The 12013-nt window shown below is 41.0% G+C and overlaps 1 protein-coding gene across 2 annotated transcripts in view; it reads left to right on the forward strand.

The window, feature by feature from the left end:
- CHCHD6 (coiled-coil-helix-coiled-coil-helix domain containing 6) overlaps positions 1-12013 on the forward strand; it is a 109131-nt gene that overhangs the window by 47038 nt on the left and 50080 nt on the right. For both annotated transcript variants that reach the window (XM_021532034.3, XM_021532045.3), the window contains one exon: positions 9990-10060. In XM_021532034.3, coding sequence (XP_021387709.2) covers positions 9990-10060 — 71 coding nt within the window. The remainder of the gene's footprint in view (positions 1-9989; positions 10061-12013) is intronic.

The raw sequence follows: 12013 nt of genomic DNA on the forward strand, positions 1-12013 counted from the left end.
CACAGTGTGTCCCAGGGAGGAACACAGCATTTGTCCTTGCTGGCTGAAAACAACAGTGCTGGGTTTTGTGTGTTCATTTGTTCTGTGGAGAGAGGATTTACCTCCAGGTCTGAAGTGTTTGTGGTGTTTGCTTTTATTCCCTCCTGTTGTTCCCCAGCAAAAGCATAGTTCTGTCCCTTCTTTGTGTTCCTGTTGTCTGAGCTCAGGCTGTCTCTAGTTGAAGAGCTTGAATTTTTTGCTTGGTCTTGTCCAGATACAGCTGAAATACTGATTTTTTTTTTTTTATGCACCTGGAAAAAATATCTATTTATAAAAAACTCTGTTTCCTAAGCCTCTTTTTCTTACAAAGTTTATCAGCTACAGCAACAAACACATGATAATTAGGATGCTTATACCAAAATGTTTCTTCTGGAACTTTAAGTCTACCTGTATTTATTTTTTGTTTAAGGCCAAGTTCAAGGTCTGTTGTTGCTTGTATGCAATAATCCTTACTGTCAGACTGTGCTTAGAGATTAAATTCTGAGTAGATTATCTTGCATCTATGGATGTGTGGTGCACTGTGCATGTGACATTCTTCCGTCTATGTTCCTGAGAAGCCTTGGCAGCAAGATGTGAGATATTTCAGGTTTATTTATGTTAATAAGTAATTATTCCTATTATTGTTTAATAGGCGAAAAGTGAGACCTGCCTTGTTGCCTTTCCTCTGTCTGGATTCTGTAATGGAAGTTCCATTATTAAGCTGGTGGTGCCCAAAAGCTGTGTAAGGCCACAGGTAACATCCTGCCTCAGAGCTATGTCTGGAGTGGTCTCTGCCAGAGTAGGGGAATGAAGGAGTTGTGTGGCTGCTCCTGCTCTCTGTGGGTGTTTGATTTTCATTTTAATGTTCACAGCTTAATAGCCCTGCTGTGAAAATGCCTCTCTCCATTGATTGGAGGTGTGTGGTCCTTCTGGGCTTCTCTTTGGAGCCTTCCCTCTTTGCCAGCTGTAGAGGTGTCTCTTCAAAACCCCTTTAGGGGAGGCAAAACAGCTGCATTAAAAAACAGGTGAAAGAGAAGATTGCTAAAAGCAGAGAGAATGAGACTGTCAAATGATGGGAAGGAAATTGCTTACAAATATTTTCTGAGTTCTTTCTTATCCCTTCTGCCATCCTTTCTCCTTTGTCCTCCCTGTGGTTTATTTTTATCTTAGGATAAACATCGTATTTATTTTCTGTTTGCTGTGTGCTGATTTTCAATCTTCTGAATGGTAAAATACATATAAAAAATACTAGTATTCCTTTCTCTGGAATAACTGATGCCTTGCACGGCAAACTAGAGGTTATGTGACAGTGATATTGTAAAGGCAGGCCAATGGAATCTGTGTTAATCCATTTTCTTTTTCTTGTTATCAATGTTTTGTTTCATATTTTATTTTCCTTTCTAAATAATCATTAATATTTCTTTGTAGAAATAGTTTAATAAGTTTTTTTTTTGCCACCTGTAAAATACATTGTTGCTTTATAATGTTTGTCCAACTATCACTAATAAGGGAGAATGACATAAAGTTATCCTTTGTAATACTATTTTTGAACTGTGGAGCTGGGAACATTTTCCAGGTATTCATTAACTGAAGTTTCTAGCTCACTGGAAGATAAGTGAACATTGTCCCCATTTTAAAAGTGAGACCTTAATGCTTAAGGTTAGTATTTTCTATAATAGCTTTTTTCTCGTCACTTTTTGGTTATCTGGGTATGGTGTATTTCTTCAGATGTGCTGATTACCCATAAGTTGAGCTTGAAGTTTTGAATAATGAGCTTCTGAGCATCTCCAGACAGAGCAGTGAGCCAGCAGGCACTTCTGAAAGTGTGGATTTGTCTGTGTCATTAACCGCGTACAGTGACCTGTGAAGTCCTAGCAGTCTTTTTGGCTGTAATCATTAAACCAGTCTCTCCTACAGGATAAAATGGGAAGAGAGCCTGCAAGCACAGTGAGAGAACCTTGACTGAAAATACAAATACCTTCAGAAAATGCGCTGGGAGTAATAGTAATAAAGAAAAAGTACAGTGGCAAAATAAATTGCTGCTGATACAATTTTTCTTCCTCTCTCAAGTTTGCCTCTAGTATGGCAGATTTTCTCCCTTCGATAAATAAATGCAAAGATGGGAATTGCTGCCAAAAACTGTCACATTTCTGGAACTTTCAGCCCCTGATTATTCACATTAAGCCTCTCCCCCCACCCCCCAGCAGTACAGTATTCTGAATATGTACACCCACCATTCTGTCAGATCTGTGCAGTCTGTGTCTGGTTCATCTTCTGTGTCTTTGATGTGCTCCATAACGTAGGCAAAGAGAGGTCTGATAGTCTCTCTAAAAACCTGACAGTTTGTGTGACAATCTGTCCACGAATCCACAGGCTCCTTGTCAACCAAATGAGCCTTTGAATATCAGAGGTTTCAGAACAGCGCTTGCAGCATTGCTATGCACCAAGGGGAGAGTACAACAGGCTTCCTTGTAACCTGAGAGATGTCTGCATTTTCCTTAATCATTCCAGGGACATCTCATCATTGCTTGTTGGCTGGTTCTCAGCCCCGCACATGTCGGGGTTATTTAGCAAAGCTTGATTTACTGGAAACTGCACGTGGAGAATAATTTGTAGTTGGGGGTAGAGGAAAAACCCTGGGAGGGGGTGGAACTTCCAGGCTTGGCTTACTTCTGTTTTTCTGTGGTTTTTTTTGTTTTGTTTCTTATAGTGACTCTCATCCCTGCAGTTCCTTTACCCATGCAAGTGTATAGATATGATGCATTTTCTTCAGTATTCTCCAGTTCTCTTGTGCATCCTGTTGCCTTGGATTCCTCTATTCTGCCTTCTTCTGGGAACACAGTGTACTGCATTCCTTAGCTACCTGTTGTGTGAAAGGATGGGGTCATGAATTTAACTCAGCTTTTTTTTTCAACTGGAACAGGAACTGTTAACTGAGCCAGCTGCTGCAGTTTATAAATGGGACTTAGGGATATTCTCAGCAGAGAAAGATGGAAGTTTTAGCTGCAGCATGACTGTCCGAGGTGGTGGGAGTTTTGTTGGAGGCTCTGTCAGATACCAGCTTTGGCATGATGGCATTAAATTTTAACTAAAATGTTCCTTCCTTCCTTCCTTCCTTCCCAAAATAAGCTCCTGTGACAGGCCTGACAGGGGAGTGTGCTTCGTATCTTTTTTATTGTATGACAAGTATTTGATGGCTGCCAGTTTTGTTTGATGGGGTTTTTTCCCCTCTTTATTCCCCCTTGAAAGGCTGGTCAGCCTTTGAGTGAAACTTCCGCCTGCATTTCTTAGCACTCTTGATATTCTGGCAATTTCCTTCTTTCTTCTCTGTTTCCTTTGGCATCGATTTCTCTGCATTCCTGTCACTCTCTCAGGGACAATGCCCAGTTGTTTGAGGCAGCATCCTGTGATCTCAGAGCACATCTGATTGTGTGGTGGATCTGCTGGTAGGACCCAGGTGGCCCTGCAGGATGAGCTGTCAGGTGCCCAGCACAGGTGCTGGGGTTTGGCAGGCAGTGCTGTGCCCTCAGTGCCATGGGCACTGTGTTATCTGCACAGGGCAGCCACATGCAGGACTCCTCTGAAGCAGATGCTGAAAACTCTCGATGTTTAATCGATGCCTGGGAAGCCTGTTTACCTGCACTTGTCAGGTGTAATTGATTCAGGCATTTACTGTGAGTTTCTCACCTTAGCTAAACTTCCAGCTGGGAGGAGAGTGGGGTGATACTCCCCTACACCAGTACTGGCATTAATCTGGGCCTTTCACAAAGCTGTTGCTGTCCTTTTCAGAAAGCCTGAGTTACCTGCTGGAATTTTATGGCCTTTCTCTTTGAAGCCGCTTTTATTTTCCAGAGTTTGTTTAAAGAATTGGCAATGCTTTTTTTGTAGTCTTTCAGAAGGGTGTGCTTTAAAGCAACCTCATATAAACACAGTGTTTCTTTCTCTTTTCTCCTTCTTCTCCTTTTAATTGCTTCTGTAGTATTAGTTTCTTTTTTGCTGGTTGCCTTTCTGACTTGAAGATAACATGTGGCTTTTCTGCCTGCCTCTAGTGATGCACTTGAAGCTTTTGGAAGTCCCTAAACCATTTTGCTGTGGGGTACCTGTTTTTAATTAGACTCTTCCCAGGGTACCTTCATAGACAGTCTGACTCTGGTGTGGGATTGCAGCCTGGGTCTGTAAACCCATTTTCACTCAGATGGAGTATCTCTGTGTGGGACCCTGGTTCTGGGAAGTCCTGGGATGAATATTTTTATTTGAGTCACCATGTGCTTTAGGGACTATAGCTTAACCTTTTTGTACCTAGTTTGTTTTCTATAGGATAAACCCAGCTATGTTCCTTCTCTCCAGCTCTGCCTCCCTCAAGCTTTGTAGAGATAGGTGTTCTGTGGGATTTTGTCTTTGAGAAGCTTTCTAGATATGCTACAGAATTAATATTTTGCTTTCAACTCAGGATAATATTTCAGACATGAGAAGATCTGTTCAAAGAGGAATGTACTACTGCTCCTGACTAGTTTAACTTGCCTGTGTTCTTACTGTGGACACTACTCTCTTTATGCTTTCTCTGAATCTTAATCCAAAATTTATGATCTCACAGCTTATTGCCGAAGGAAAGAATAGAATGGAACAAATTCAATGCTCTCATTTCATTATTGGTCTCAGCGGGAGGAATGGATGAACCCACACATGAACAGCAAACAACAGAGCTGTGTTTAGAAGTTGGCTTTGGCTGAAAAAAAGTATTTTTTTTTTTCATATCAGCAAGCTGTTTGTAGTTCCTTGCATCTTTTCTCTGTTACCTTTTAAGAAAAAAAGCATATGACTTTCCAAAAAAGCAATTTAACCCTTAATTTCTGTGCTCCAGTGATATGCTCTATAGGCATGTTTATCTTCCTTATTAATAGGGTTTTATTTTTATGTGCATTTGATGGGAAAGAGGCAACATGAATGAGCTAATGCTGACACAATGGGCTGAGGAGAAACGCCAGAGGAGTGAGCTCAGGAGGTGAAGAGATTGGGAATTTCAGAATATGCTGCAAGAAACAAACTCCCTGTTTTGGACAAAGCTGATAGCAGTGATTGAGTGGGTTGATTTTAACACATCCATAGGGTCATCCAGTGAACAGATTGGTTTGACTCATCTGCCTCTGTACCTGTGGGAGGGATGCAGGTACACGGGGTAATTTTTCAAATCTGTTAGGAGCCATTTGTGTGAGACTTCTGAGTGGTGAGAATGATCTACAGCGTGTGTGAACCAGCGACCTGCTGAGGTGTGGGGAACCTGGGTGCACCTTTGCTGCCCTGAGGCACTGCTGGCAGCAGAGGTGGCTCCCAAAGCTGCCACTGACCCATGTTCCTCATGGCAGCAGCTGCATCCAGGACATGTGTGCTGCCTGTCCCCAAGAGTGTGCAGGCAGGCCACAGTTGTGCTGCTCCTCTGGATGGCATGAGGTCTTATTTCTGGCTTCAGAAGCAGCTGGAAGCAGGAATTTGAATATCTTCCAGCTGACATTTGACATGTAAGAAGTAATCTTTGCTTTCCTTACCTGTTTCTCTCAGAAATTTGCGTTGCCCTTGTGGGGCACACCATGTTTTGCCCCGCTCACAGCACTGCCTCTTGTGCTGTTTTGGGTTTGAGAGGGGCTTGCAAAGGGCATTTTGCTGCGGGCTGGTGAGTGTGGATGTCAGGAGAAGGGATCGAAGCACCGCGTCTGTCAGGTGCGAGGCAGATTGTGCCATCCAATCTCCGGCTGTCGTCTGCAGCATTTGTCAAGGCTTCCACTGCCCTGCTCCGTTTCATCAGAGCTATCACTGGCATTCATCTAGGCTGGCAGCATTTCAACAGCTGTTAATCCTCTTTGTATCTCTAAACACTGTGACCACTGACAAGCTTCTATACTCTGAGGTGCCAAAATATCTCAAGATATCTGTGGTGATGGTGGTTGGGATTGTTGGTTTTAAATCAAGACGCCTTTTGATCTATTGACCCAAACTGAAACTGATGGAGAAATCTTCATCCCAGTGTCAGGTTTTCAATGCTGCTGCTTGATGTTCACAAATAATTTCACCTGAAAGCTGATTAATTTTGGTTTCCTCATGCTTGTTTTGCTCAGTTTTTTGTTTTACATGTTACTGCAAGTAGCACATGTTTCACTGAAGTTGTAAGGAATGTGGTTTGATGTCAGTGTGAGAATGAGCTGGCAGGGTTTTCTCTTTATGTTTCAATTACTTTCCCTCCTGAAATAATCCTGAGAACTCAGTCTTTCTGATATTATGTTTTCATACTTTCTTTGCTATGTGTTCTGGAAAGGGCCTGGGCAGTATAGTGAGGTGTAGTAGTGAGTGTTGGAATTTCTCTGCATGTTTGCAGCCAAAGAGGAATGCTGAATTAAAATTATTCCAAATTTAGCTCAAAGTTTTAGAACTGATTCCCTTTGGAAGGGAATTTTTAGCACAGGGGTGTTTTGGAAGAGTGGAGAGCAAGGGTATAGCAGCAAATCTGTTGTAGAAAAACACAGGGTAAAGAAAAGTGGTTCTGTTGCACTTTAGGCTCTGGTTATGTATTTTTACAACTTCTGGTGTTTTTATTATTTGCTACAAACCATCATTTAATAGCAGGGAAAAATTTTTCAAACTAACATTTCTTTGCTTAGTTTGTTTGTCTTCTCTGGAGAGCACTCTCCCCATATGACAAAGCTGTGATATTCTGAAGTTGACTCCCCTAAGGCTCAGCTTTATTGAGAGAAGTGAAACATTTTAGGTGGTTCATTCATTCTTTCTGTGTCTTTTGTTATTTGAGCTCTTACGGTGTCCTTTGGTCATGTTTTTAAACTTATTTCTGCAACTAAGACTGCCAGGAGCTTTATTTAATAATAGTTGAGGTCTTATGTTCAACTTTTTCTTTGTGAGCTGCCATTTTATCTCAAGCATCAAATAATGTGAAAGTAAATTAAAAGCAGCGTTCATGTCTTGTAATTTCATGTGGAATGTTCTCTCTTTTACTGTACCTCTGAATATCGTTTTGTGAAGATAAAGGACTTCACTAAGACTACAGGCAGCTCAGACTTTGTTTCAAGTGCAAATACCACACCTTGATCCTGCTGAATAGCCCTTGTGTGGAGGCGACCCTGCTGAAGTTGGGGGAAGTGCTCAGGTGGTTCCTGGCTTAGCTCCTTGTTTGCAACTATATTACAAAGCCCTCAAAGTTCTAGGCCACTAGAACGTTCTCTCCTGCCATAGCATGGTGGGTAAACTGCTGAAAATCAAGCAGATCTTGTGTCTGAAGTAGTATAGATGAGAATACTTGGCAAATTATTCTGTTTGTAGAAGCCCCAGATCACAGAGCCTGCTGTGTCTGTCCATGCTGAAAGGCCCTTCTCTTGCCCATTTAGCCCATTTGGTGCTCATTTAATGTTTAGGACAAAAGGGAATGTGACTTTACCAAAGTTGGAAAGGGTCTAAAGGCCAAGGAAAATGTATTTTTAAAATCTGCTTGTTGAACAAACTCAGATTTAATGGTAGCCCCCTGTTTTTATTGCTCAGGCAAGCATTTAAAGGTACTGATTAATAGCATTCAAAGTATTGATCTATTTGTTTTAGAGTTTTTTGGAGGGGAGAGGTCTGAACCAACAGCAAGAGGCCCAGTTGGATCATAGAGAAAGACGTTTCCTTTTAATTTCTAAAACTCAGCAGCTTTATCTGCAGGTTGAAGGTGTTCTATGCCCCTCCTCAATCTTTGCATGATGCCTGGTGGTTGCTTTGAGACCAAGTCTTTCCTCCTTTTCCTCACTGAGATTCTTGCCTCTGTTCAGGCTCTCACTCGCCTGCCTTTAGCAGCTTCAGAATTCAGAACTAAAGCCTGGGTTCCTTTCCCAGCTATTTTTGTCTGTGCCTGTAGCTGATGCTGTTGAAGATGAGCCTGACTGAAGTACTGGGCAGTTGAACTCTCTAATGAAGTATGTGAGGTTGCGCCACAACCACTTTAATCGACAGCACATCCAGCGAATGGTTCTGTTGGCTGTTGTTACTTTCTTCAGGTGGGTTAAACACGACCTCATGCTGGGTCTCACGTACAACATATTTGTTCCTGTTTTCCTCTCCCACTGCTGTTTCACTGCAGAGTGCTGCAGGCTAATAGTGTCTGATGGGACTACTTCCTATTGCCCGAAGAATGTTTAAATTTGCTATCTCGCTTTCTCTTTTTCCCACTTTCTCTCATTCTGATCTCTCAGATCCAGTCCCTTTGAGAAATCAGACAGTATGAAATATGAAAATTGCTTAGGTAGTAATTGGAGAAATGGTGAGACCTTTGAAGCCCAATGGAGATAACGCTTACATCTACTTATTCACATTATTTAATTTTTAATGGCAGATTTAATTAATGAAGCACAGGTCTTGTGGTTTCATGTGTGAATAAGTAACAGCAGGGAGCTGTAAGTCATGAGGTCTGTTTACAGGCCAGAGAAAAAGGCACCATTAAAAGCTGAACTTTTCAATATGGGAAGGAGAAAAATGGATTTAATAGCATTGAAGTTTGACCACTCTGTAATGAGTAAGTAAACAAAAACATTAATGATAATTTGCCGGTAAAATGCATTTTGAAGTGGTTAGTCCTTCATGATTCCTCAGTTTAAATCTGTCTCCTAGGTCAAACTTTGAAAAAGCAAAATCTGTTCTGTGTTTCTTCTGGTATGTAACATAAATTCAGGCACTAAAGATAAAACACTTAAATATAGCACCTTGAAGCCCAGGTTCTGAAAACCTTTATAAACCTTTCAATTAGCTCAGCTTCACACAACTTCAGAGATACAGGCAGCTGTTATCCCTCACTTGCAGATGGAAAATGGTGACTTGCCCAAGATTGCACAAGTGGCAGAACCACTAATAGAACTTGAGTTATATCTGTCCTTTCCTTTTTCCAACCACTGAACAGTAAGTGTTGGCTCATCATGCGCAGGACCAGCTGCATTTATGGGAAAATAAATGAAGAAGGGCAAGAATAGTATTCTATATAAAATGACCAAATTTGGAGAGAGACGAGATAGCAGCTCGAACTGGCCCTAAATGAATAGCTATCCTCGCTTTCAATACCATTTTGTCACTTTTTTTGATTGATTATTGCATATTTTCTGCTTGTGCCTTTTCAGAGTAAGAACCTTGCAGATGAGCTTTGAGCGAGGCGGTTGCCAGTGGAGTCCAGCAGCTTTGCCTGAGGCAGCTTCTTCAGCAGTTTAGTGACACGAGACCTTGTAGTGCCCTCACTGGGGGAGTGCAGCCCTTCCCTCCTGCTGACTGTGCCTGGGAGGCTCCTCAGTGCAGCCCAGAGGAGGAATTCATCCTCCACGTTTAGTGACTGAGCAGTTGTGAGCTAAAACTTTCTATGCAAGTTCAGGAGAATTTAATGCAAACCTCTTAAGCCCTGCAGCAAGACACTCAAGACTGTTTGGCAGCGCCTTAACTGAGACCTGATACGCCTCCCTATGTTGTTAGAAGGGAAACAGGCTGCATAATTTTCTTTTAAAGAATAAGTAACATAAGTAGAAGCACTGAAATGTAAAATGGATTTTCCAGTGCTAGCAGCCAATTTTGATACTTGCATGTCAGTAACTTACAAGATCCTTCACAGCAATTAATGAAAGAAGAGAACAAAACATGACCCAACTCAAAATAGCTCTGTGCTGGAAACACCTTGTTTTTGTGGTTACATGGAATAAACAAAACTCATGGTTGGTTGGTAGTGACCTTTTCCCCCTTTTTCATTTCACAAAAATGAACCTTGAAATGAAGGCTGTGTTGTGGTCTTGATGCATTTTGTTGAAAATAAAATCGACTCTTAAGTATTACTGGCGTTCTTCGAACTGAATATTCTGTTTGTTGTTGGAAATTGTTATTAATTATAGAAGATGACTTTGTGACAAGATAAGATCTGATATGCCTTTAATTTTTAGAGCTGAGCATTCTATTCTTTGTTTCAGAATGCAGAGATCTACAAGATGACATCCGAGCAGTATCAGGAGGCAGCCACCAAGGCGGAGGAACGGATAAAGTGAGGAGCTATTTTTGTTCTTTTCAGCAGTTCCAGTTGCATTCCATAACATTTTGTGTGTAGCTTCTGGATTTTCCTGTAAACAGAGTGTGAAGGTATTTAATGTCAGGTACTGAGGGGCTGAGGAGGTGCAAGCTGGCATCTTCTCTTTCTGTGTCAAGCTTGACAGAATTTAGTAAAATAAAGCTGATAGGTCTTGCAAGGAAGGATGGGGGAGAAGAGAGGGACTTTCAAAATGAATATTAAATAGGAATATTTACTAGGGTTTTCAAAATAGCAATGGAACATGCTTAATCTGTTCCAACTTTGACCTACTGTACTTAACCTACACACTGCAGCATTGGGCTGGTGCATGGGGGTAGGAAGAATGGCGCCACTTCTAAAGTTTTCATTGTCCAGGGAAAGTAAAGGTAAACAGTCCAAATCTCATGCCTGTTAGTTTCAAATTAAAATTGTAATTTCATGAATGCTTTCTTAGAATGGGTGCAATGATTTTTCTGGTCTTTTTTATTTGCCTTAGCACAATGAGTGGACCTTTAATGTTGCCTTTTTACCATAGACATATATAGTGTTTAAATTATATTTGTATTTGCCAGTAGTGTTATATAACTTATTGTTCCACATGCACTAACAGCTGCCCGAGAAAAAATATTTTCTATAATTCTTTAATATTAATGAGGCTAAAGCAATTACGCTGTCAAGAGCAGCACTTGAATCTCAGTTGGGTAAACAGTTGGCCAACATGCAATAAACTGGAGTAGCAGCATATGTAGTCCAGTTGGGTCCAATCCAGACTGTACAATACTTAATTGCATAAATAGATAATATAGTAGTGATGAATATATTAGTGGGGTGTGCAGTATATTGTGCTGTCTTTATTTAAAATTATGTTTAACTGCCAAAGTGTCACATAACCTGTTGTAATTTCACATTTTTGTTTGGACAGTCAAGCAATAAGTTGCTAAAGAAGCCAAAACAAAGCAGCTAACACATTGCTTGCATTTCCATCCTGTTTTCCATCGCAGAATTTTAAATTCTCTTTTAAAATAAAATTTAAAAAATTCATAGGACATAACTTTCATATAGCCTTTGATCAATGAAATCTTTTTTTGGATTTGCTTCTGCAAATGTGTGATCAGTTGTTGTGAACTTGTGTAGTGGTGATTTATCCTTGTTGACTTGGTAAAGGAAATGATTGGGACCTGGGACTGTGTTCTTCATTTACTAGTACATACTGTAACTACCTCATTCCTACAGATTTCTTGTGCTGTCTTCTTTGTAGCAAAAAGAGACGCCTGCCCTAATGTGAATTTTGTGTGAAAAAATAACATGGCTGGGGGTGTCTTGAAAAGGGACAAGATGAGTGGCACGAGTGAAACTGAAGGTGAAGTTCAATATCATGCATTCTAGAAATTGCCAGCAGTAGTCAGGATTGCAGTGAGCTGAGCTTTGGAGTTCATGATCTGGGACTGATAATGCCCTTTGTTAATAGTACATGCAGCAAGAATCGTTGCTTTCCCCCAGCAGCCTGCAGTGTGTCACTTCCATCAGCATGCAGTGACCCTTTTCAGATTGTTGCTTTGTCTACAACACACTGTACAAACACTCCTGAAGTGTTCTTGTGCCTCACACCTGGGTCATGATAGGCTGGGACAGGGTCAGGGGAAGGGTCCTTCCTACACTGGCATCCATTCTCAATAGGTAGGACTTGAAGTCTGTGTGTTGTGTGGTTCTCTTGTTAGGCATCCTACATTCAAGTTTTTCTGTAGCCTGTTTATTGTAATACCCTACCAGATCCTGTGACTTCACTGGAAGGAATAGTTTGCTTATCCTGTTTTGCTCTTTCATATTAGACACACAAGCACAGTTGGTGCTAAGATAGGTTAGACTGATTCATGCAGATCTAATTCTTTGATTTGCAGGAATAAACTGACACTCCTGCAAAATTATGTG

The sequence above is a fragment of the Lonchura striata genome, chromosome 12 (assembly GCF_046129695.1).
Source record: "Lonchura striata isolate bLonStr1 chromosome 12, bLonStr1.mat, whole genome shotgun sequence".
Lineage (NCBI taxonomy): Eukaryota > Metazoa > Chordata > Aves > Passeriformes > Estrildidae > Lonchura > Lonchura striata.